The sequence below is a fragment of the Dunckerocampus dactyliophorus genome, chromosome 7, assembly GCF_027744805.1.
Source record: "Dunckerocampus dactyliophorus isolate RoL2022-P2 chromosome 7, RoL_Ddac_1.1, whole genome shotgun sequence".
Classification (NCBI taxonomy): domain Eukaryota; kingdom Metazoa; phylum Chordata; class Actinopteri; order Syngnathiformes; family Syngnathidae; genus Dunckerocampus; species Dunckerocampus dactyliophorus.
Genome location: NC_072825.1, coordinates 30,164,915 through 30,192,237, shown reverse-complemented (window position 1 = coordinate 30,192,237; position 27,323 = coordinate 30,164,915). Strand labels below are relative to the sequence as shown.

At 41.7% G+C, this 27,323-nt stretch overlaps 1 protein-coding gene across 5 annotated transcripts in view; it reads right to left on the bottom strand.

Annotated features, from left to right (window-relative positions):
• LOC129184666 (CUGBP Elav-like family member 3) overlaps positions 1-27,323 on the bottom strand; it is a 70,354-nt gene that overhangs the window by 14,481 nt on the left and 28,550 nt on the right. For 4 of the 5 annotated variants that reach the window (XM_054780794.1, XM_054780793.1, XM_054780797.1 and 1 more), the window contains 6 exons: positions 13,867-13,915; positions 12,145-12,273; positions 10,586-10,665; positions 3,654-3,809; positions 3,210-3,354; positions 2,980-3,129 (listed from right to left, as the gene is read on the bottom strand). In XM_054780794.1, coding sequence (XP_054636769.1) covers positions 2,980-3,129; positions 3,210-3,354; positions 3,654-3,809; positions 10,586-10,665; positions 12,145-12,273; positions 13,867-13,915 — 709 coding nt within the window. Of the gene's footprint in view, positions 1-2,979; positions 3,130-3,209; positions 3,355-3,653; positions 3,810-10,585; positions 10,666-12,144; positions 12,274-13,866; positions 13,916-19,254; positions 26,776-27,323 lie in introns of those variants that run through there. The other variant, XM_054780795.1, reaches the window with a different exon arrangement.

The window sequence follows — 27,323 nt, the reverse complement described above, 5'->3', positions numbered from 1 at the left end:
ATGTTGAATGCCCACTGCTCCATTTCATATGTCATGTTTGTGACGTTGTTTTTTTTAATGTAAAACTGTGCATGCTAAAAAAGCCTTTAACAAACCTCTGGCATGAGTTCAGAAAGAGTTAAAAAAAGGGATTTCCCTCCAAGGATAATCTCATCTTCTACCCTTCCCTCTTTGCAAAACCAGATAAAGTGACGTTAAATATTCAGTTGTCCATTCATTTGTCATTTGTAATTATGTGTGCCTTATTTTCTGCATGTAAAACTATTGTCTCTATGATGTGTTTCGTGTTAACATTTTCGGGTGTCTGGAACAGATTCATTGTATTTACAGTGTTCCCTCGCTCCATTGCGGTTCACCTTTCACTGACTCGCTGTTTCAGTGACTTTTTTTAGCGCAATTTTAGTGTTTCTTTTGTTTGTTTGACTTTCCAGCTTATGAACGCTGTTACAGGCTGAGCCTGGCCCTTTAAGAAGAATTGCATTGTGGGAAGTTGAGTGTTGTAGTTCTGTGCTTTAGCACGAGGTGGCGGTGTCTCTCTCTTATCTCCCTTCTGTCTGCTGCGTCCTGATTGGCTATAGTCCATTGTCAATCAATTGCCTTCGTGCTGTCTACTATTGTGGCCATTGCTAGCAAACTAGCTAACTGTGTGAGCTGCTTGCTAACCGCCAATAAACAATAGAAGAAACAGAAGAAGCTAACCGCATGTGACTCTGAACACTGTATTGTTTCCCCCCCCCCCAAAACCCACAATGTTGACAAAATGTTCTGCACCCAAAAGGCAAAAAAAAGGCAGCCATCGCACAAAGACTTGGACTTCTGGACGTGGTGAAGGAAGGTAGAAGTGGTGGCTGTAGGGCGCCATTACGGAATAAATGTCATTATTCATTGACATTATATCCATCTACAGTCAAACCTGTCTTAGAGGCCACCTGTATAGAACGGCCACCTGCCTATAGCAGCCACTGAAAAATCCCCCCCAGCAAATTTACATGTAATAGACCCTGTGTATAGCAGTCACCTGTCCAACGCAGCCAGCGGCCACCCATTTTGTCTCCCTTGGTCAATATCTGCCTGCATATAGCGGCCAAATTACCAACTCAAGTAGAAGCTTCATGCACAAAAAAGTTTTGTTTTTCAATCAATGAAGGCGTCGTGTGTAGACTTTAATTACTGAGTCCTAGCTCAGTCACAATCATTCACAAGATCCACACAAACTGTCAGTTGTTCCACATAAAAAGCCGTCTTCTTTTGAGCTTGCTATTTCCTGGTCAAATATGTAACTTTAAGAGCATTTGCACCAAAACATTACCGCAAAGTAGGCTGGGAACAGGACGTGCTCCCAGCGACGCTACAATATGCGGCATGCATGCGGCAGCGGGAGCAAAACTGAGTTCGGTTGTACTTAATTGAAGTATTTTAGAATGTACTCACGTTATTTTTTATCAATCCTCATCCACAACTCCATCAAAGTCTTCATCTTCTGTATTCGACACAAAAAAAGCCGTCTTCTTTTCCGTTCGCTACTAGCCTGTTAACTTGTCAGTGTTATTCAGCTCCGAAGCAAAGAAGGAAACTTCTCCTGTTGCTTCTGCCAACTTTATTTATTGAACGCGGCCACCAGACAGCAGCTCAGAACACACACACATCTCTCAGCATCGTCTCTCCTTCCTGCTTGCCCACAAGGCAAAGGTTAAACAAGCCCCACTACATAGCTGTCCAGCCAATGCCTGTAAGAAATGACACCGTTTATTTCCTGGTGTGCACTGGTCAATACTGTAATGCCACTTGTTGTGGGGAAGGAGAGACTCACGTCGCCGATGCACTTTAATGGCTTTATTAACAGCGGAGAACACTGCAGGACTTTACATCCACGCCAACATAAACACACTTCCCAACTCTCTCCAAACTCACAGCTAGCACTGAGCCTAGCTCTCCTGCTCGGGACGCCCACCGTCACTTCCCGTCACTTCCTGATGAACTAAAGCTGTAATGACACTCTGCCGTATAAAAAGTAAAATATAAAAAACAAGCGTAAGACATTACTAGCACAGCTTTGTTCTGTGGGTCGTGGATATATTCTACCAGTTATTATTAAGCCTCTACCTTCCTTTTAGTCAGTAAAAACCTTGGCTATGATTGCACTACATTGTCATGTAGACCTACAAAGTACACTTGGAAGAACAAGAGGTGAATAAATGTATTGCAACTGATGTGAAACTGATGAGGGGTAGGATTAAATAAGCTTTGCTTCTTCCTACTCCTTTTTGGACATGCAAAATTGTGAATTGTACTATGTGATGTGCTACTGTTTGACTCATGCATGTTCAGGATTAAAACCATGAGCCATGATAATAACAAGCCTAGTAGTGCTGTACAACTTTTATCCGCAGTCCACAGTGCCCTCTACTGGTCAACATTATTATTATTATTATTTTTCCCCTTTTTTTTCTTTTTTTTCCTCTACTGGTCAACATTCAAACTGGACGCCAACCTGTCTATAGAGGCCACCTGTCTATAGCGGCCACTTCTGCAGACTCCCTCTAGTGGCCGCTATAGACAAGTTTGACTGTATCTGAATGACAACTCCGGCCGGTAGATGGCATCGTAACGCTGCCGAGTCAGAAGCACCTCAGCTTTCATGAGGAAGGTGCCCTTCAACTGCCAACAATTAGCTTGATGACACAAACGCACAGTGTGAACCAAACACGTAATTGGTAAGTTAACACACAACAACAATGAACTACTATTCTATGCCAGGAACGACTTAGTGCGAACAACAAACACGTAACTTTAACTGTTATTCACAAAGTGCCCGCAAGGCATGCTGGGTACTCCAGCGGCAACTCCCCTGGACGCTACAGTATGGTGACAACTTAGACGTACAATGGCGTGTACATTATCTTTATCAGCACACACTCCCATGAAGGCCAGGAATGTTCTGTTGTTTAAAAACATTAAAACATCACTTCATCCACATACCTTGATATGGGTGAACGCCATTGGTGTATAGTGCCTCGGTTCCTTGTTGTCCATTGGTCGGCGCGGGCACACTGCTGTAACCGTTGACTCCTATTGGTGGAGGGAGAGCTGGCACAGGCGTGGCCGCGATAGTTGGTGGCGTGTTTGTCCCTAAAGATCACACAGTCATCTTTTGCATACTGTACTTACAGTATGTCAACCAAAAAGCAAGGGAGTGTGTGCCCGCCTACCTGAGGACGGCGTAATGGGCGTTATGGGCGTGGCGATGATTCCATTGGCATTGAGCGCTGCCATCTGCTGCATCTGCACGGCGGCAACTGTTGCCACGGGGGACAAATACGCTGACTGGGCGACCAGGGCCTGCTGCTGGACAAGCTGTAGGGAGGGGAAGGAAATGGGGTGAGGAAGAAAACAAAGACCAAAGACAGTTAAAAAAGAAAAAGCAGAAATAAGAGTAAGGGACAAGCAGAGCGAATGATAAAGGGCCAGATGAATAGAGATCTAATTACCAGACCATTATGGCCAGAGTCAGTGGGTTAATGGCTCTGTGTTGCAGGAAAGCTAAATGCCAGATGACGTATGTCCTGTTGTCTGGGTAATAACGTTAGCCCCCAATTAGAGCACTGATAGCCTCTTGAAACGTATAACATCCTCTTGGAGAGTACAGCACTTGCCTGAGCGTTGACCGCCTGCGTGTAGGCATTGTAGGCGGGGAAGTTGAGCGTCATGGGGCTGAAGATGCCCAGCTGGGAGGCCACTTGCTGCATCCTCCTCAGCCCCCGCTCCTTCTCCGTGTCGGCGAACTTCACCACCAGGCTGGACGACGCGCCCTGTGCAGAGACGTGACACTCTTCCATGGCATGTTTCCTGCATGTGCTGCACATTTGGTAATACAGTAGATCTCCACTGCTCATGGGCTTGCCTTCTCAGACCACCACCATATAGAGAATAAAGTGATTGAGACGCCCATAAAACACAAACCAACAGGAGGTCAACAAACCAAACACCTCCCTCACTCACGGTGCAACCAAAAATAACACACAAAATAAACATTACACACTAAAATACACGCAAAACAGGAGTATTATTATTATTTTTTTTACTAATTTATAAACTGCAAGGCATGCTTGGAAGCCCACACCCACAATTCCCCAACAGGAAGTTACTCAGCATGCCTTGCAGGTTATAAATTAGTATGAAATGGTACTGTAGTTAAAGATGGGTACCTTTCCCATCAGAAACAATACGGTACCGGTGCCAGGTACCTGGGAATTGGTACTGGTACTTAACGGTACCGATGTCCTGTACTTTTTTATCCGTGTTTTTGTGGTAATAAATATTAATTTGTTGAACTCACTCAATTCCAAAGACGTATGTATATGTCTTTTTATATGTCTTGTACATTTATTTTGCGCCAGAGGCAAAAAGTAGTGATGACGCAAGTGCACACTAAAAGATGTCACTGTTAGAGAGGTTTTAAGCCATAAAAACGGCCACAAGGTGGCAGAAGTGCATTTGATAAGAGCTTGGCATGGATCTTTTGCATGTAAAAAAAAAATTGACAGCAAGGAGGAAGTGGAAAAGCACGGAGGAGTGTAGTGTGCAGAAGGTTACGCATTGTCGGAAAATTTTAACGCATGCACATGCACACACGCGCGCACGCACACACACCGTTTAGTTCCAAATGTAAAAACTGTAAATAGTTGATGGTGTTACATTTGTAAATAAATTGTTATTTTGATGTAAAACAACCTTTTTTGTGTTGTTTATGTTGGTATAGTTGTTTACATATTGGAGCTGTCACAAAAGCAAAAGATTCATATAAAACTGAAAGTTGTGCTTGAAATGTATCTTTTCACAAAAAGCTGTTTTTCTCCCTTTTTTAGTTGGGAACTGATATTTTCCTGAAACTTACCTATGTTCTACTGCCGATTACTAAAGAACAGAAAAAGGTAGAGTCTGTGTAGGCTCTCAGTCGTACAGGAGTTGTCCATCGAGGAAAAGGCTTCTTGAGACGTCATCTGTACTTCTGTGAAGAAGGTGTCGGACGTTTCGCTCCTCATCCGAAGAGCTTCGTCAGCGAACTAAAAAGTGCTGGTATCTTAGGCCTTAAATACAGTAAGAGTGGGCGGAATTGGTGTGCCAACACCCTCCTCCTATTGGTTCGTTACACTAAGCCTGGGCGGAGTAGTGGTATAATCCTATCCTGTTATTAACACCTCCGACAAAAGGGAAGTGTCGCTCCCTGAATTGGGTATGAACGACTCTGATACTGGCTTGTTAGCATCTATTGTTCTGGCTCGGCCCTGGCTTCACCTCATTTGCAAGACTAAGAGCTGTGGGTTTTGGTCTCAGTAACCTGCTGAACACAGGGTCCAAATTAAACCTCAAACCACCATTCCGATTCAATGATGGGTTCTGTTGTTTGACAAAAATAGCTTCCTTTACTCCTCTTTCAAACCATCTGTTTTCAGATGGTTGTCAAACAACAGAACCCATCATTGAATCGGAATGGTGGTTTGAGGTTTAATTTGGACCCTGTGTTCAGCAGGTTACTGAGACCAAAACCCACAGCTCTTAGTCTTGCAAATGAGGTGAAGCCAGGGCCGAGCCAGAACAATAGATGCTAACAAGCCAGTATCAGAGTCGTTCATACCCAATTCAGGGAGCGACACTTCCCTTTTGTCGGAGGTGTTAATAACAGGATAGGATTATACCACTACTCCGCCCAGGCTTAGTGTAACGAACCAATAGGAGGAGGGTGTTGGCACACCAATTCCGCCCACTCTTACTGTATTTAAGGCCTAAGCTACCAGCACTTTTTAGTTCGCTGACGAAGCTCTTCGGATGAGGAGCGAAACGTCCGACACCTTCTTCACAGAAGTACAGATGACGTCTCAAGAAGCCTTTTCCTCGAGAGAAAAAGGTAGAAACAAACTCTTTTTTCTGATAAAAGACAAGAGTCTCATCTTTCTTTTGGTAGGTTCCATGTTTATATAACCATAGAACACAATATTCTGTGTGCCTTGAAAGATCAGTCCAAATCGTCTAAAATGGCCACCACTGAAGGGGTTGTCTTTTGAAAAATGGTTGGAAATGAATGAGTTAATATCTTAGATGCAGGCAGAGTAGGTTAATCCCCAAATGCATGAGGCAAGCGTCCCTTGAGCAAGGACACTTGGCAAGGAAAATGCAACAAAACTACATCAGAAAAATACAGAATTTGAGAATTAGGAGACTTAACATAGAGATAAAAAATAAACAGTCTGAAGTAGAAACCTTCTATCAGAGATTGCAAACCAAGCTTACGCACGAAACCTATCAGGAGGTTTGTGAATTTACCAAATCAGGTTATATGAAGCACCATAGCAAAACCAAAGAAAGGCATAAAGGAAAATTCCAGAAACTTCTATTGGAAAATCGACCACAGCTTGTCGTAAACACTAAGGATGGGGGGAATCAGACCAATACTAAAGAAAATTGGATCAAAAATCTGTCAGACAGAAGCCTCTCGGAGACAGAGAAGGCAGTATTAACCAAGGGTCTCAACTTCTCAGTGACTCCTAAAACGATACCCACAGTAGACTATATCACAGCAGCTGAATCGGCCATCAGGAACAATAACCTTTCTAGAACAGAGGCAGGGGACCTTCGTCTGAGAATATCGGCCCTTCTCAGTAGTGCCAAACCACCACCGTCCAATATCACGTTAGGTGAGAGGAAAGCATTAGCGGCTCTGCAGAAAGATGAGAGCATCACCATCTTACCAGCTGATAAGGGCAGATGCACAGTGGTTCTCAACACATTGGACTACGAAGAAAAAATAACAAGTCTAATTAGTGATGCCAACACATATGAGCAACTTAAAAGGGACCCATCCAGCAGGTATAAGAAAGAAATCATACACTGTCTCCAAAAGTTAGAGAAGGAAGAACTAATTGACAGACAGATGTATCATAGGTTATACCCTGGGGAGGCTACACCATGTATCTATGGCCTTCCAAAAATCCACAAGGAAGGGTTTCCCCTCAGACCCATTGTCTGTAGCATTGACTCTACCACGTACAATGTAGCGAAATATGTAAAAACAGTCTTATCCCCATTGGTAGGCAACACTGATCATCATATAGAGAACACAAAAGGGTTTGTGGCGAGCATCAAAGACCTCAGATTGGAGCCAGAGGAAACTTTGGTGTCTTATGATGTGACTTCACTTTTCACATCTGTCCCCACCTCAGCAGCAGTCTCGGTGGTGAGGAAGAGACTGCTCGAGGACTCAACTCTGCATCGGAGAACAAAACTTAGTGCTGACCACATCTGCCAATTACTGGAAATTTGCCTTAACACTACATATTTTCAGTTTAGAGGGAAATTCTACAGACAAATTCATGGTTGTGCTATGGGCTCACCAGTCTCACCCATAGTGGCGAATCTGTACATGGAAGAGATGGAGAAACAGGCTCTCACATCCTTCTCAGGGACAAAACCAAGGCACTGGTTTAGATACGTGGATGACACCTTTGTCATAATCAAAAAACAAGAAATTCAGTCTTTCACAGATCACATCAATGCGGTGGACACCAATATCAAATTTACTCGCGAGGACACTAAAGAAAACCAACTAGCCTTCTTAGACTGCAAGGTAATTATAGGAAAGGACAGACAGCTACTTACAGAGGTCTTTAGAAAGGCCACACACACTGACCAATACCTGCTTTTTGAATCAAACCATCCACTACAACATAAACTAGGGGTTATTAGGACCCTCCAACATAGAGCGGAACAAATACCAACTAGTGCTGAGGGAAAGAAAAAGGAGACACAACATGTCCAGAGAGCGCTCTCAACCTGTGGGTACCCACGGTGGGCTTTTAACAAATGTCAAAAGAAGAGAGTAGGGAAAGAAACCCAAAAGCCCACAGAAGCTAAAAGGAGAGGAGTGGTAGTCCCTTATGTAGCGGGGGTCTCCGAAAAACTCCAGAGGATCTTATGGCAACACAAAATTCCTACCTATTTCAAACCAGTAAATACCCTGAGACAAAAATTAGTGCATCCTAAAGACAAGGCTCCAAACCAGAAACAGAGCAATGTGGTCTATTCCATCCACTGTAAAGATGAGGAATGCAAAGAGCACTACATTGGGGAAACTAAGCAAATGCTCCAAAAAAGGCTTTATCAACATCGCAGGGACAATGCTAGTGGTCCTCAATCAGCAGTACATCTACACCTGAAAGCTACCAATCACTCTTTTCAGGACAGCGAGGTAAAGATTTTGGCCAAAGAAAACAGATGGTTTGAAAGAGGAGTAAAGGAAGCTATTTTTGTCAAACAACAGAACCCATCATTGAATCGGAATGGTGGTTTGAGGTTCAATTTGGACCCTGTGTTCAGCAGGTTACTGAGACCAAAACCCACAGCTCTTAGTCTTGCAAATGAGGTGAAGGCAGGGCCGAGCCAGAACAATAGATGCTAACAAGCCAGTATCAGAGTCGTTCATACCCAATTCAGGGAGCGACACTTCCCTTTTATCGTAGGTGTGAATAACAGGATAGGATTATACCACTGTAAAGATGAGGAATGCAGGCTTAGTGTAACGAACCAATAGGAGGAGGGTGTTGGCACACCAATTCCGCCCACTCTTACTGTATTTAAGGCCTAAGCTACCAGCACTTATTAGTTTGCTGACGAAGCTCTTCGGATGAGGAGCGAAACGTCCGACACCTTCTACACAGAAGTACAGATGACGTCTCAAGAAGCCTTTTCCTTAATAATACAATGTCATTTTTTTTCAATTTAACATTTATTTCTCAGTATATAAACTTGAATAAATACAGTCAAACCTGTCTTAGCGGCCACCTGTATATAACGGCCACCTGCCTATAGCGGCCACTGAAAAATCCCCCGCAGAAAATTTACGCGTTATAGACCCTGTGTATAGCAGTCACTTGTCTAATGCGGCCAGCGGCCACCCATTTTGTCTCCCTTGGTCAATATCTGACCACATATAGCGGCCAAAATACCGACTCAAGCAGAAGCTTTATGCACGAAAAAGTTTCGTTTTTTAATCAATGAAGCCGTCGTGTGCAGACTTTAGCTCAGTCACAATCATTCACAAGATCCACACAAAAAAAAGCCGTCTCCTTTGGAGCTTGTTGCAGACAGTGACACCATTTATTTCCTGGTGTGAGACAATGTGCACTGGTCAATACTGTAATGCCGCTTGTTGTGGGGAAGGAGAGACTCACGTCGCCGATGCACTTTAATGGCTTTATTAACAGCAGAGAACACTGCAGGACTTTACATCCACACACTTCCCAACTCTCTCCAAACTCACAGCTAGCACTCAGCCTAGCTCTCCTGCTCGAGACGCCCACTGTCATGTCCCGTCACTTCCTGATGAACTAAAGCTGTAATGACACTCTGCCGTATATATAGTAGCACAGCTTTGTTCTGTGGGTGGTGTAGAATAACAAGCCTAGTTGTTCTTTACAACTTTTATACGCAGTCCCACAGTGCCCTCTGCTGGTCAACATGTAATAGTATAATTATATGTATCTGCAAACACAACAAGCTTCTAATCACAGACACGTTAATATGTGCGTGCACAAATTCTAAATGGCCGCCAACCTGTCTATAACGGCCACCTGCCTATAGTGGCCACTTTTGCCGTTTCCCATTAGTGGCCGCTATAGACCAGGTTTGACTGTATGTCAAAACAACGTCCAATTGTTCTTCATTGTAACATTGCAGTTGTTTCACAAATTTATTCAACACAAAAACCCTTAACTGTGCAGCGTTTTTCTTAATAATAAAATAAAATAAAATACAATGTAAAATTAAAATTAAAATTAAATTAATATTAGTATACTTTTAGTTTTTTTTCATCCCTGCAAACTTGAGCGTGTTCAGACTCAGCTCCACTCGACCTTTGCAATAACGTTTTCCCAAATGAATGATTTTCACATGCGAGAATGCATTTTTGCTCCGACTTCCCTTGACACCTTGCTATAAATACGCCCGTCACCCAAGTGCACGCGCTGGTGCCGACTGCAGCCAGACGTGATGGATGTCACGTGCAATCCAGCAAGTGCCTACTCTTCCACTCACTCACACTCACAAGGATGCGTTAGGGTACCAAAACATAGGACCGTTTACCTGAATCGGTACTTGGTAGTACCGAGGCATTTCGGTCGGTTAGGAATGCATACCGACTTTGGTATCATTCCTAACTGTAGTGTATGTATACTAGTGAATAAGTGTCTATTTCGACACTTGCTTTGTCTGTGTGGTCCAGTTATATTGTGTGATTCTTTTTTGGTTGCACCGTGAGCATTTGGTTAGATAAGCTTCTGTTGTTTTGCAAAATCTAGCTTATTCACTAAACACCTCTTAAGCAAGTTGAAGCTCACCTCTGACTACTTTATGTGCAACTCAAGCTAGAGCAAATGGGATAGATTTTCCAAGAAATGTCCTCATTACGGAATATAAGCATAAAATGGTGTTTTTTCCGACAAATGAAAAAAACGTTCAGAAAAAAGGGAATCTGCGGGGGATGCACTGTATTAGCAGTACAGTCGCAAGCCTGTCTAATGTGTATTCAACTTACAGGCATTGTGCGACTCCCGTGCAGGCTGTTGATTGCAGCCTGGGCTTCAGCGTGTCCCTGGAATTTTACAAATGCACACCCTGGAGGGACAACATAAAGAGAGAGTAAGAAAACAAATAAAAGTCCTGTACCGCGTACTGAAGGGGTGTCCAAACTTTTTCCACTGAGGGCTGCACACTGCAAAATCAAAGGATGCTCTGGCCATTTTGATATTTTTCATTTTGGGAAAAATATGTATTATGTATTTAAAGAGAAATACCGGTGTATAAGCCTCTACTTTCTTAAACTTTTAACCCTGTGGCTTATACAGCGGTGTGGCTAATTTATGGCTAAATTCTAATCTCGTGACATCTCCTTTACTTCAGAAGGACTACTAATCGTTGAAATACTGTGCCACTCGTGACTTAGTGAGGAAACGATGGCTCTGTCTTTGGCAGAAGCCAATCACGAGCTAGCAGTGCACTCACAACGCTTGTCAACCTACTGGAAATTACAGGTCATTACAATATACTCACAGTGTCATCTTATAAAAAGCACTAAACTCATCACACAGCAACTTAATGCTCAAAAGGTGTACCAAGAAATATACAAACATGAAAAAAAAACTCTTTTAAAGTTTTCCCATTACGCGTTGCGTCTGAGCAAAGCATTTATTGGTGCCTGCCGAGGCGCTGCAATGACGTCGACCTTCCTCTGGGCTCTGGGCCCTCTGGTGGATAGAGGCAGCATTGCAGCACTGTCCATCCAGCCATCCATTTTCTATGCTGCTTGTACTCCAATGAAATGTTTTTCTCAGACGCAATGGATTATGGGAAAACTTTAAAATAGTTTTCCCAAAATTTTTGCTACATGCTAGTATATTTCTGAAGTACACCTTTTGAGTGTTAAGTTGTTATGTGATGAGTTTAGTGTTATTTGTAAGATGACACCATCAGTCAGACTATTATATTGAGTAATGACCTCCTGCAATTTCCAATGGGTTGAAAAGCTCGTCTTCAGTTTTTTCATAGCTCATGATTAGCTCCTGTCAAATAAAGAGCTGCCTGGTCCTCACGGACTCGTGCGTGCTGCAATATGTCATTTTATGACGTGAACGTATGCGGCTTATAGTCCGGTGCTGCTTATATACAGTATGTACAAATCTGTTTTTTCCTCTAAATTTAGAGGGTGTGGCATATACACCAGAATTTGCGGTATTTGCATCATAGGTGACAAAGCGTAGTATTATCACTATCAACTGACTTTCTACATTTCATTTTTGCTATATATGCCTAAATTTCAAAATTTAATTTGGTTTTTAAAATGTGTCAATTGAAAATGAGCTGCAGGACACAAAATTGGTAAAAAAAAAAAAAAAAAAGCTAAACCAATCCAAGGTAGATATGCAAAGAAGTTATGTATGTAGTAGATTTAAAAAATGTATGTATTATTATTATTATTATTATTACTGTTATTACAATTTTTCACAGCAAATTCTTTTATTTGTGACATTTTATTTCTACAATATGCAATGGGACACTTTGAATACTCCTGGTGTGCTGCCACTATGTGCATGTTACCTTTGCTGGTGCCATCAGGTCCTCTTAGCACCGTGCACTCGTCTATGCTGCCAAAGGGCTCAAACAGCCTTCTCACGTCATCGTCGCTCTGTTGCTTTCCCAGCATCCCCACAAATAACTTCCTGTCCTCTGAGAAATAAAGGGAAATATTACGAGTAAGAAAAATTCACCCACACGCTGCTCATTTGTTTTATGTACAAGGCTGTTGTTGACAATCATATTCTCGCTAGTGCTCAATAGGCAGATGGAGGACCAGATATGGACGCAGATGCATTTCTACACGGACTACAAACTTTAATTCTTACATTATCCGAAGAACCTGTTGTATTTGTAACCTGCACAGCATTTTTTGCAAATGTTGTTCACCAAGACAGAATGCAGTAAGTAAAACATATATTTCATTTTTATTTACTAAGGTATTTTTTTAATACTTATATTTTTCCATTTTCAGGCACCTTAAGATGCTCTGTTTAAAAGCATTTTTATTTTAGAATGTTGTATAGTTTTAGAAATACTGTACAAGTAAATGTATTTGATCACATGAAAATAAATGAAGAAATACTTTCTTCGTCATTACTATTGAGTGTGAAGATGAATCATAAATATTGCTGGAAGGCTTTAGAATTGTATTGGTTCATTTTTATTCTATTTGACTTTATTCGACAATAGCTGACGTCGACACCGCTCAGTTTTTGATTGATGGTAAATTGCGTACAGTGGTCCTTCGCCATTTCGTGCCTCGAAATTCGCAGCGTCACTCTATAATGGTTTTTCAAAAGAAATAAACGATTGCTGTTCCATGGTTGACTATGGCCTACTACTGGTCAAAAAATAGGCACATTTTATCAAATTGTATGTATCCTTGACCTAAATGAAGCATTTTCAAGCATAAAAATGGCTAAATTAACAAAAACACAAATAGACGTGATATGTCGTGTGATATCTGTGACTTGTTGTGTACACCTTTAAGGGGTGGGACCTGGGAAGTGATGTGTAAGACGTCAGCTAGCTAGAGTTGACTGTGTTTAGCTGAGTGTTAGCAGTGTGAGTGACTGGCGTGAGTTGTGGCTGACAGCAACTCCTGTGTGAATGTTCACTTCATATGTGCTCTCGGCTTGTTAATAAAGCCATTAAAGTGCATCGTGAGTTTCTCCTTGACCACAAATTACAGTAGTATTCTACACTGGTCATTCGGTGACAGTAATGTTACATTGATGAAACAATAGCCACCGCAGGAATGTCAATGTCAATGCTAATGTGTAAATTTATGTTACGTCTTATTTATATCTAAGATGTCTTATTTTCTATTATTTTGTAAATTAAATTAAATTAAATTAAATTAAATTAAATTAAATTAAATTAAATTAAATGTATGAATGAATGGCTAGTCGTCTGAAATAATACCAATAATTACAAACGAAATTCATTCTATACATTTGTATGTTCCAGACCTTGGCCTGAGTGCATTTTCTTGCTTTGACATTTTTAAATGTTTTAATTGACTAGTGCATTTGGGATTTTTTTTAATGAAAGCTACCTCTGTTGTCCACAAGGGGGCAGTATTCACTACAGTGGGGCGGCAACAAGGCGAGTCTGTGTAAACGCTTGCCAAGCACCCTGATGACTACTCTCCATCTCTGTCTGATCCATTTGGACTCGAAGTCTTCTCTATGTCACTCTGTGAATAATACGTGTGTTTGTGTGTGTGTGTGTGTGTCTCACCTCCTCTGCCTTCGCTGTCGGCTGGTTTCACCTGGATTGGCCGATTCATCTGAGGGGCGGGGAAACAAACAAGAAGGGACGTCAACACAGGTGGTCTTTCTTGTCCACTCTATTCCACACATACAGTCAGGGTTAAAATGCATTATTCATGGGAAAAAGCAGAAACATACCAATACCATGTCTGCTTATTGCTACTTTTTGTCCTTGATTACAATGTGAATTGAATTGAAAGCGTATTATTACTCATTTCTGGTGTGCATGGATGTTTCTGTGCTTTTTCCTCTTTGCCAAATCACATGATTACTCATGAATTTGGACCCAGGCTGTTTCCTTTCTCTGTTCAAACATAGACACACACACACACACACAATCAGAGCGGAGTACCGCGGGGGATTGAGAAGTGACGAGATTAAGAATGAAGGCCAGCTGATCTGGATTACAGGGCAACTACGGATTAGATGAGGGACAAGAGTAGGTGGAGATAGAGAGAAGACAAGGGAAGCTGGGGGGTTGTAGTGGGATGAAATGACAAGTGTGAGAAGCTCAGGGCTACGGTCATCCTAAAAAAAAAAAATTAAAAAAAGAAAGCTAGACAAGAAGGGACAGGCCTGGAGGACCCCGGCTGACTTTGGAGCGACATAAAGGGCAGATGGAAGGCCAAGAGGAACACAGGGTGCTGAATGGGAACGCTGGAGAGGAGGGTGGAAAAAAAAGAAGACGCAGGCACGGCATAGAGTGAGACGGAGTGATGGAGTGTGGGAGGATGAAAGCAAAGCTGGCGCTTGAGAGGAGAATTCAAAAAGAGGAGAGAGAAAGAGCGCGAGAGCGGGAGGAGGCAAGCGTGATTCAGTCGTGACTCGCTCTGTCTAAAAAATGTCACGACTACTGAGATCCATCGCCCTGGATTTATTATGCATGCATGCACACACATGTTCTGCATAGCCCTTCAGTACACACACACACGCACGCACGCACGCACACACAGTCAGAGCAAAAAAGTGCAACACACACACACACACACGCGCGTGCACACACACTGCTTAGTCATAGCACTGAGGCAATGAGACATAGTGTTAACGCCACAGGGATAGGATGCAGGGAGGACAAGGGCTGCAGAATGATGGCGATGAAAGAGTCAAACAATGCAAGAAAAAGGCGAAGAAGAAAAAGGCGAAGGCGAAAGGCGAAGAAAAAGAGAAGGAGTGAGTACCAGAAAGAGAAGAGATGTAAAAAAAAGAGGACAGTATTGATTCCAAGGAGAGTTCAAAACAACAACAACAGCGTGCAGGGGACACTCCCATTTTCTAATTACAGCTCCTTTGGGAGGTCAGAGAAACAAAGAAAAACACGGCTGGATTGAGGTATCCTTACTTGGGCTGGGACAAAACATCAATATGGTGAAATGTTATACTCTAACCTTTCATGGGACAGTCAGTAGTGGTCGCAAACCAGAGGCACATGGGCCACTTTTGGCACGCAGTATAAGCCTAAACAATGGCACATGAGCTACTAATGCTCCAAACTGGATTTAGTAGAATACTGAAAAGACCTCCAGTTGTTGCTGACTCCTTACCCTACCTGATCCACGCTTGATTTCTGATTGGGCACATCTCACTGACTTGCATGAGAGAAAACGCCAATCTCTGGATCAACGTTAGCATCCATGGTTTATTATAGTTAATGGTGACGAACCAGCTCGTGAAAGGCTTGCAATGGTAATGACTTCAAGGTCACGTAAATATTTGCTTAACTCATTCAATACCAAAGACGTAGTTATACGTTTTTATAAACTCGAACACCTGATCCCAACAACGTACTTATACGTCTTTTACTTTTTTTGCGCGAGAGGCAAAAAGTGGTGATGATGCAAGTGCACACTAGTAGATGTCACTTTTACACCAGTTTTAAGCCATAAAAACAGCCACAAGATCATTTGCCTGTAACACTTGACAGCAAGGAGGAAGTGGAAGAGCATGGAGGGTGTAGCGTGCAGAAGGTCCAAACGTGAAAATTGTAAAGTTCATGGTGTTATATTTGTAAATAAATTGCTATTTTGATGTAAGACAACCATTTTTTGTGTTGTTTATGTTGGTATAGTTGTTTAGATATTTGAGCTGTCACAAAAGCAAAAAAATATTTTTGTCATAGTGAAAGTTATGCTTGAAATGTATCTTATCTGATTACTAAAGAACGGAAAAAGGTAGAAGCAACCTTTTTTTTTCTGATGAAAGATGGGAGTCTAATCTTTCTTTTGGCGTTTATATAGCCATAGAACACAATATTCTGTGTGCCTTGAAAGATCATTCAAAATTGTCTACAATGGCCAGTACTGAAGGGGTTTGTCGTTGGAAAAATACCTGGGACCAAATGAGTTAAAAGTGGCAACATTTGGGTTGTCTGAAATAATAATCATCATCATCATTATGTTGTCCATCATTTCAAATGATTTGGATGTTACAAAAAACTTGCTTGGAGATTTCAATTTGAATAGTGTTTCATTATTGAAGAGTAAACATTAACTTTAGGAAGAGTAAAGACTTACCTTTGTTTTATTAAAAATGGTTTAATACTATATTTATTGACACGACCCAGAATACAAGACTATGCTGGATATATGATGACAATATTTTTCGACCAACAAAGATTAAATGAATATTGTCTCATATTGTCACTGAAATCATTTGTCGTTCATTTTATGAATCACTTTTCTTCGCTTCTCGACAGCTGTTTGATGCTTTATCACCTTAAAATTAGCATCAGCTAGCTCTTGTTTGCTGACTTGAGACACTTTTGTTTGCACTTCACCTAGTGTGTGTGTGTGTGAGTGACAGAAAGAAAAGCTCTGACTTGCTTGTCTAAATGCCTACATACAGAGACTTGTTAGACCACCTGTCATTTTGAGACTTGTTACCATTGCAGTAGGGATAGAGGATTTTTTTTTCTCAAGAGAATACCGATACCAACAACTTTTTTATATCTATTTTTTTTTATTTAGGTTTTAACTGTAGTTTGTACACACGTGGAAGTAAGGGCGGTTCAAACTAAGTTAGATTTGACAAACTACCTTTTTCCTAATATCATGACACCACGACTACTACCAAAACAAATAATAATAATAATAATAAAAAAGTAACATGGTTCCAAGGGGTTTACCAGCCAACAAAAGCTCATATCTTCAAGGATGGAAAAGGGCTGGTCGCCCAGCGCCATCATTCCCATGATGAAATCATAGATGGTTTTAACCCCTTGGGTCGTCTCTGGCAAACTTTTGCACTTTTCAAATACTGCAGCTATAGGAACGGGTGCGTAGCGATGCTGGAATTTTGTGTGGCTGATAAGGTTTGAAGTGTTGAACTCTTTTTTTTGTTTACAAGTGAGCTCAGGGAAAGTTAACGTCACAGGCAGGAGAAAAAAGGAACACTTCATTTGCTCGCCAGCACAGTACGGGTAATCTCGCCTCATTGGAGCTATTTTTTAAAGTCAGCTGGCATAGGCTCCAGCGTACCCGCACGACCCTAATGAGGATAAGCAGCATGGAGGATGGATGGATGGATAGATGGGATTTATCGGTATGGTGTCATAATTCCTCACATTTTGGAGTGGCCTTTATTGTGGCCAACATAAGGCAGACCTGTGCATCAATCATGCTGTCTAATCAGGAGCTTGATTTGCCACACCTGTGAGGTGGATGACTTGAGAATGCTCACTAACTGATTTGTCAACAACATTTGAGAGAAATAGGCCTTTTGTGTACATAGAAAAAGTTTCACGTCAGGGGTGCCCATCACGTCGGTCGCGAAGGTAGTGTGGGTCGATCGCATAAACGTCACTTTGTAGATGTCATATGACATCAGTCAGCTGACATTAAGCTCCCCTCCTGATTCGCTGTTACTCCCCTGTGGCAAAGCGATGAAAAGTGGTGAACAGATGTCTCAAACTGCCCACAGAGATGCAACTTTCATCTTTATTATTCTAATTACAGATAAAGTAACTCAGCATCTGTATCTATAGCCAAAGGTATTCAACCATTTGTAGCGACTAGTTATGTAGAAAAAAAAAGTCAATTGTTTGATGGTTTCGCTTCGTGTCCTGAACTGCACTATAGAAATTTGTGTTTTTTTACACTGACACTGTTAAACTATTATTTCACCATGAACTGGAAAATGTGCCCGATGCTGAAACCTTTTCAGTATGTTCCCTTGACTTGGGCTGCATTGTCTTTCGCATCATCATTTTCATTTCATGTATATCTGTAATGTTTGATGGCAAATGCTAACCGGACATACAGTAGTACATGACCTGTGTGCCGAATGAACGCTGCGTAGCTCTTTTGATTGACATACTACTCAGGTTATGTACACAACTATTGAGGAATTATGTGTAGTTATCTTTATTGCCTAATTGAATTGAACTGTGAATTACTGAATCATATCAACTACTTTGATTACCTGTCAACTTTGAAACTGTGAATGTGAAATACTAATCATTAGTATGTTATTACAGTAGTTTCAAAGTTGACTTGCAACTTGCATGCTGAAAAAGTGTGTGCACTCCTGATATACATGTATAACGTACATAAATACTCATATTTATAAATACATTCTACATTTATGTATTTATAAATATATTTTCTATGTTTCTAGTAGGAGGTAGATCTTTGGGACTTGGTCATTTTAAAAGTAGCTCGCAGCCTGAAAAAGTGTGGACGTCCCTGTTTTGCATCTTCGAATTCAGCTTGTGAAAATTGGAAGCAAAAGCAAAGTGTAACGTTTTGTTGAGTGTAGAAAAGGCGTCGCTACTAGGAGGATTTCTCTAACAGCGTTTCGTATGATTTGCAATGACAACTCTAATCTAATCTGAGTGCCAATGCTACTGAATGAATGACTGCATTTGAAGTGTGCAAGTTACAAAATAAAAACAAAAGGAAGGACATGCAACAAAGGACAGGATTGGAGGATGGCCATGGGACGGGAGGTTGAAGAAAGCGGCAACGGGGAGGGGTTGAGGGAGAAGAGAAAAGGTCCCAGTGGGGTGTTAAGGCAATGTAATGAAGCTGGTAATTGAGCAGAGGGCAGAGCCGGGAGAGAGCGATCCATACATTTGATTAATCAGATCTTAGCTGTCACCACAAGCTATTGATCTAAGGCAAGGCCATCACAGGTGCAAACACGTTGTTCACGTACACACGCACATAATATGTCTTCAGGGGGAGAGGGGATGATGCACATTTTTAACCTCACACCTTTATTGACTGGAGCTGTCAGCTTTAACATAAACCTACAGAAAATACACACAGCGTCCCCATTCAGCTCTCCGACCTTGGATTCACACTTCTCTGCCCATCCATCCAGCCATTCATCCATCCATCCATCATTTCCCAGTGCTGACCTTATTGCTGTCCATCCGTCTTGTGCTATCAAGTCATCGATCAGTCACGTCTTGTTCATTGATCTGGGGCTGTGTTGGAGAGCAGGCTGATTGTAGCTAGATTTGTGTCCACTAACCTTTCTTCTATCCTTCAATCTATCCATCACCGCTTCCATCCCTCCTTCATTAAGCCCATTCAAAGCAGTCTTTGTGAGCGGGTAACAGTATCAGTCAATTCCTATTTTGAGTATTTTTGCTGTAATTGACATGTTGACGCGTCAATCCATGACTATAATAATAAGCCCGAGCGAGGGGATGAGAGGAGACAGCAGGTGAGAGGCGCATGCTGCTTCTGCAAAACAATGGCGTCGGAAAATTGTCAGGGCAACCGGCTGGTCGCCATGGCGACTGTGTGACGGCACACGGGGTAGGTAAACAAGGATGCTGGTTGCCAAGGGTGACTGCTGAGATCTTCTGGTAAACAAAGAAATTGTGCCGCCTTGAGACTGTCCTCCCGTGTAAAATATTGGCCTCAGAAGAAATCAGCGGCTTCTTTCACACAGAGAGATCTCGCAAAGATGGCACATGAGAGCTGCCAGAGTATTTGCCTTTTGGAAAAGCAGGATAATTGCTTTGACAGTTGCTTTCTCGGGTGGTAAACATCACACGCCTATTCCGGCTTGCTGATATTTTTTTTTCACAAGTCGATTCCACACTGTAAAAGCTGGCATTTTCCCGGCTTTTTCCTGTTTCTGTATAAAAATGTCCGCTTTCAAAGGCTGTGTCAATAAGGAAGGAAGAAGCATGAAGAAGAGACTCACTTCTTCCACCATGCTGTGTTGAAATCAATTGTCATTGCCCGACAAATAATCTAATTATCTGATTGAGAAAGCCTACACAGTCAGGACAAAATATAAACTGGACGCCGACCAATAGGCAAATACATGCAGGATCAACTGTTAAGCCAATTTTGCAGGACCTCTGTATGAAAGAAGCAACACAGTGCTGTCCCACAACTATTATTATCTCCAAAGCGGGAAAATTGCTGGGTGGTCCCTGCATTCTATCTGTGCTGCTAATGTAGCTTCTTGTAAGTGACTCTTGGGGGCTAAATGTCACACTCCTGTCCTGACTTAAAAATGTTTCTTTTCATGAGCGCATTTCACACTTCCTGTAAATCCTGGCATTTTCCCTGACTTTTTCCTGTGTGACACATGGCGCTGAGACGGAATGGAAGGGACGAAATCCACGTGGCAATTTTGCACTTTCAGAGGAAGAATAAGCAGCGTAGCAGTGTAACGGGCCTGTGTCAAAGGGAATAGACTCACTTCTCCCGCCTTGTTGTGCCGGAAGCAAATGTCACCGACGGACAAGTAATCTAATTATGTGATTGTGGGAAGCCATGCTGTGTGAAAGCACACGTAACATGTGAAATGTATAAAAAGCACAGACAAATAAATGCGGGATCTATTGTTACAGCAATGTTGCACTAATTTTGTGTAATCTCTGTGTGAAAATGGCTACACCAGAGCTGTCTCGCTTCGGATACATCATCCAAAGCTGCAATAATTCCGGGCTGTCCCTCCATTCTGTGTCTGTGCTGTTCATACGGCACATAAATATATTTATAAACTCAGTGGTGCCTTAGTTAACGTCATTAATCCGTTCGAGAAGGTCCGACTCAAACCAAAACGGTCTCTAACCAAAGCAAATTTTCCCATAGAAAATAATGTAAATCCAATTAATCAGTTCCAGACACCCAAAAATGTTGACATAAAACCTGTTTGAGAGACAATAATTATAAATTTAGATGCAGAAAATAATGCAAACATAATTACAAATGAGAAATGAATGGACAACTGAACATTTAACATCACTTTCACCTAGTTTTCCAAAGAGGGAGGGGGGAGAGGAGATTATGCTGAGAGGGAAATCCCTTTTTTCTCCCGCTGTTTCTGCACACAAAAAATCTTACATTTTCTTTACATTAAAAAAGAATGCCACAAACATGACATATGAAATGGAGAAGTGAACATTTAAAACATCATTTTCCCTGTAGTGGACACCCTTTAACCATATACCAGTAATTTGTTGACCAAAAAAACCCATAGTACTGCTGTCAAATTTGAATAATGTAAAATCCATAAAAACCCCGTAAACGCACCGCAACCTATGTGCAAACAAAGTGCGTATCAAAGCGCGCTTCTGCTTTTATATTGAAGGACTGACTTTACTGGCTATAGGAGATGTAAGAAAATACTATATAAAGTATGGTATGGTATGGAAGGACAGTAATAATGGTAGCAGGGGCAGGACATGCCTGTGTGAAAGGGAAGGGCGGAAAGCCGGGACACGGATGTGAAGACAGGCCCGACTTCTCCTGTCCTGTTGTGATGAAAGCAGTTGTCGCCAACAACTGGCACTGACACATCTCACGCATCTAATAATCTGATCTGATCTAATCTATCTGTTGCTGTTTGAAAGCGCGCACAGAAAGGACAATATCTACTGTTATGGATGTGGCCATTTTTTGGGATAGCTGTGTTACCTCTAGGGATGTCCCGATCCAATCTTCAGGATCGAGATCGGCTGCCGATCCGCTGTATTTGTGAAGATCGGATAAAATCGGCTTCCGCCATGAGATCGGGCCAATCTGGGGGCCGTATAACGTTCGTAACTCTGTGCCACACTCCAACACGGTAGGTGCGGTAATGTGCCTCAAAGTCAAAGCTGGTTGCCACTCGACTCCCGCCACCCGCAAGAAAAAGAAAAGGCAACACCACCATGCAGACATGTCTGCGGTGTACCGTGGTGAAGTTAGTTTCACGCTGGACTGCGGTAGTTACATGCTGTGTCATGATGCGGGGAGCTCGCATGGGAAGTGCCGCGGTGACCGCTGGTTGTTTATACTAGAAACCGTTTGTTAAACCGAGTTTGTTAAAAAAAGTCATATATTCTAAATCACACTACAAATTGATCTATAACCATGTCAAATGATTAGTCCTACCCTAAAAGTATTTTGCACGCCCATTTTTTTCCAATATTATCTATTATTGGACGGACTTTTATTGGATCTTTTATTGGATTAGGGACCTGACTCAAAGGTTTGTTACAAAAGCCAAACAATATTGTTGGTCATGCTGTGTAATCAAAGTCAATTCAGCAAGACTAAGCCAAAAAATTTGGATCGGGACATCCCAACCGCCCCCAAAGCCGGAAAACTGCCAGGTTGACTTCACCCTGCCTTTCCCCCGCTCATACAGAACAGCACGGGGGAAAAAAGCCAAGAAAATGCCGTCTTTTACAAGCAGCGTGAAAGGGGCTAATGAGGGTCGGTAAAAATGTATGACTAGAAGGTTAGGGGGAAAAAAAGAGTATGCATGTGGAGAGTGTCGAGTGCACAATTTATAGTGTAGTAGAGTCATTACAATTCCCTTGAGGCCGAGAGGAAAATGCAAATAAAGTATAGTGCCCGCTTGTCAGACACACCGTGAACTCCCTCTGTCTTTTCTTTCTATTACGCCGCAAACGTGAACGGCCCCGCGCTCCTTTCAAGTCAGATTATCCTCTCATTACTCACGTTCCAATTAAGACTTAATTAACAGTAACCATATGCATACTGTAGTGTGCTTTGATGCTAAGAGAGAGCTGCATCTGTGAGGGAAGGGAAGGCGCTTGCCATGAGAGCAGTGGCGTGCGGATGCATGAGATATGTGATATATGACGGCCACTCAAGTGCTGGCACGTCCTCACACGTGGCCAAGGCACGCATGCAAACGCGACTTACCATTTGCATGCTGTGCCACCGTTTTTCATGTACACACAGTTGCAGGGCACTTTTCCTCAGCTGGAGAACACATCCCCCCCCTTTTCTTTTTTTTTTTTTTTTTGCACACACAGAAACACATACTCTACACATACAGTTAATCTTACTCCCTGCAGTAATGCAGAGAGGATTGTGCCAGGATTAGGGGATATTAAATCCTTGGATTATCCAATCAAATCGTATTCTACCCCCTCCCCCACCTACACAAAATCAGTGGAACAAACCAAGAGAGGAGGGGGTGAGTGTGTGTTTGTACAGTGTGAGCTATTTGGAACAGGGATTAAATTACAGTGTAACATCGGTGCCATCATTTACATATTTGCATTCATTGTGTTTTGCTATGAAAACACCGGAGGGCAATATTCCCCTGAAAAAAAAAAATGACGGATGAAACTGATTACAGTGCACAGCATGATAACACACACAATTATTTTTGTGCACTCCGACCCCCCTTTTCAATATCCTCTCTCTCTCTCTCTCACACACACACACACACACACACACACACACACACACACACACACACACACACATACACACACACGTACACACTTTCGAATGTCCATTTTCCAGAGTGCACAAGAAAGTATTTTTATCCTACATTATTTGTCCCTCATAATCCCTGCCTCGTGGTGACACGGCTGCTATCCCTGCATTTTCCCTCTCTTTTCCAGCCATTCTCTTCCCTCTATTTCTGCATGGCAATTACCTCCTTTTCTTCTCCTCTCTCATTTCCTCGCCGTGATTGCGAGCGTGCCTAGAAGCCATACAAATTCATTATGTGGAGACATGTGAATTGGACAAAACTCCCGCTATTGTTTCGTCTGCATGTTTGCATCACAAGGATCGGACGCTGTGCTGTGCATTTTTGTTCATTCACTTAAGTTTTCCATCATCTGCATCACTTTATCCCTTGTATAGCTCTTTAATGGGAAAAGAACCGTATGTTAACTTAAATTGCAAAAAGATAGTACAGTACTGTACTGTGACTTTTCCCAACCAATTACAAAGATAACGGCAATCACGATTATTTTTTTAACACATTTTAAAAATAAACACAATGATTATTATACGTTGTATTATACGTACAAACGTTTTAGAACATTTCAATTTCTGTGGAGGAAAAAGCTACATTTCTAAGTGTTAAGATGGTCTGTCTTTCTTCTTTTGTTAATTTCCATTTTTCTTTTTTCCTTTTTTCTTGCCATTTTTGGAGCAACAAATTGCTTTCTCCGGTACAATGCCGTTCAACTCATGTTCACAGGGGTGTAGTGCCACAGTGTGTTCCGAACACTGTTTTTATGCAGCCAGAGGAGGCAGTAAGTCCTCCAGAAGTTGGAACACCTGTAGGATTTAGTTGCACCAACTGCCAAGGCTTCAACCTTCATTTAAATTGTTGACCCATTTTTTGGTACCTGAAACAGGCCTTTTTGTATCATTCTGAAAATTCAGTTTTGGGTAACCTTACCTGTTTTTTTTTTTTTACCTCTGGCACTTCACCACTTACCTTTGTATCATTTCAAGCTATTCATTGGACTTGAACCACTTGGATTAAAATAAATAACTGGAAAAATTGGGGTGTATATGCTTTGGGGGGGAGGGAATTAATAAAAAAAATGCTATTTTTCCAAGATTTCCAAGTATTCCACGTGAGAGATATTGCACAAAACCTTAAAACAAAAGAGTGTAATGAAAACACAAGAATAAAAAAAAAACATACATATGCCCCTCGATCCCTCGCTCTAATTTTTTCAAAAATTAATCAACTAACTCATTCAATCCCAGCCATTTTTCAAAAGACAACCCCTTCAGTGGCGGCCATTTTAGACCATTTTGATTGATTTTCAAGACACAGAATATTGTCTGGTATGGTTATATAAACATAGAACCTACCAAAAGAAAGATTAGACTCCTGTCTTTCATCAGGAAAAAAAGTTTGTTTCTACCATTTTCCGTTCTTTAGTAATCAGCAATAGAACATAGGTAAGTTTCAGGAAAATATCAGTTCCTGACTAAAAAAAAGGAGAAAACCAGCTTTTTGAGAAAAGATACATTTCAAGAATAACTTTCACTGTGACACAAATATTTTTTGCTTTTGTGACAGCTCAAATATCTAAACAACTAAACCAACATAAACAACACAAAAAGGGGTTGTTTTACATCAAAATAACAATTTATTTACAAATACAACACCATCAACTATTTACAATTTTCACATTTGGAACTGCACTATGTGTGTGCATGTGTGTGCACGCGTGTGCATGTGTTAAAATGTCCCTATAATGCATAACCTTCTGCACGCTACAACCCTCCACGCTCTCTCACTTCCTCCTTACTGTCACTACATGAGCCCTGCCGAGCTCTTATCAAATGCACTTCTGCCACCTTGTGGCCGTTGTTATGGCTTAAAATTACTGTGAAGTGAAATGCATTAGTAGAGAGTTGCATCACCACCTTTTTTGGTCTACTATATTAGGTAATACGAGTATGAATGTGACTATAGGGGTGTTATTGAATGTTAAAAACAGTTTTTAGAAGGTCATGAACAGGTTTTCCATGCTCTAAATACAAAAATATACATTTATTAAAATTGAATCCTACTTCGTGGAAATCCACTTATCGTGGTCGGGCCTGGAACAAATTTGCCGTGATGACGGTAACGAACGACTGTATTGGGTGAACATTTTCTAATAAGTAATGAATCAGTAAACTGACAAGAGCTGCAATAGCTGGATAATAGGGGTGTCACAAGATACTCAGTTCATGAGACGAAATGATACATGAGCTCGGGTCTACGGGAACGAGACATTACTTTTAAGAAAAGTACAATGAGAAAAACATAAAAAATATATGACAATATTTTGCAATCTACTAACTGAATTTCTACTACATTCTTCTGCACTCTGTGTGTATGCTAGCGGCCCCGCCTCCACCCACCGAGGCAAAAAGACTGTATGACTGGCTAAAGGACTCTGTTCATGCTGTTGTTCTATGGAACAAATGAGCCAAGGTGCTGAAACCAATGCACAGAGTGGATCCTCTTTCTGCCTGAGGTGAGAGATGAGGAAAACAGACGCAAGCACACGGCAATATATTGAGGTCGCCAAAATGATCACTTTCATGTTCATTTATTGTGTAATTAATTAATTCATTCATTATTGTCCCAGGCCAGGTGCCAACGAGGCATTTTTTTTTGGAACGAGAAACACATTTTAATCTCGTGGGATCTTCTGAGACCCCTACTAGATAAATATTATTTATTTCGATTGGTGTTTTTATCAATGGTACCAACACTCCTGTAAATCTTGGTTTGATTGTTCAAAAGCACAAAAACAAAAAGATACATTGTGAAGCGGGCTCCCAATCACGTGTGGTTGACTATGTGATTAAAGATGCAGCGATGCAAAGAAGTAGCGTGCGGCACAGCCAACTCTCTGATGAAATCTTCTGTGTGCGCTGTTACTGTTTACATGGCTCATTCACAGCTGGAGGAGAGAGCCAATGTAGCGCGGCTCAGCTCTGCCCCCTCCTCTTCCTATATCCTCATCACAGTCGGCTTTGCATCCCCCAGGTTACCTAGCAACCTGGCATCTCGCTCAGCCCCGTTGCCTGGCAACCAGGACCTGCTACGTTAATATAACCCTCCCCCCATACTCTCATGCACTCTGTCTTTTCCATTCCATTCTTCACACCTGAGAAGTACGCAACTGCACTCCATTCTTTATCTGGCAGTTAACCCTTAATCAGTCTCTCTACTGGAGCATGCCCACGTACCCTTCACTCCCTCCCTCCCCGCCCTCCATCTCCTTTTCTTCACGTCAGCCTCCGTAATAATGGAGTGAAGCCATGCATAAAGCAGAACTAACTACCTTGTTGATTTGTATAATATGACGCTGTTTTTTGTCAGAGCCCACTGACAGCATTCTGCATGCAGCAAGCGGAGCACTCAGTGAAATTTGATCCTTTGGATTTAGCCTCGCATAATCCAACAGGACTATAGCGGATAAATGTTAGACCTATGCACTTGGACCTTCTTTCTATTTTAGGGAGTGTAAGTCCTTTGGGAAATGAGCTGGAGAATTAAAAAGGCAGCTCAAATCCATACAAATTCATGATTACAAAAAAAAATCTCTACTGAACGAGATTACATTCAGGGCAGAGCCAGTGACACATTTGGGCCGTTTAAACCAAATGTAGTATCATATTTCTAATTTTGTATTGGGTTGTTCAATTACTATCATTCAAATACTTGTGACGAAATATC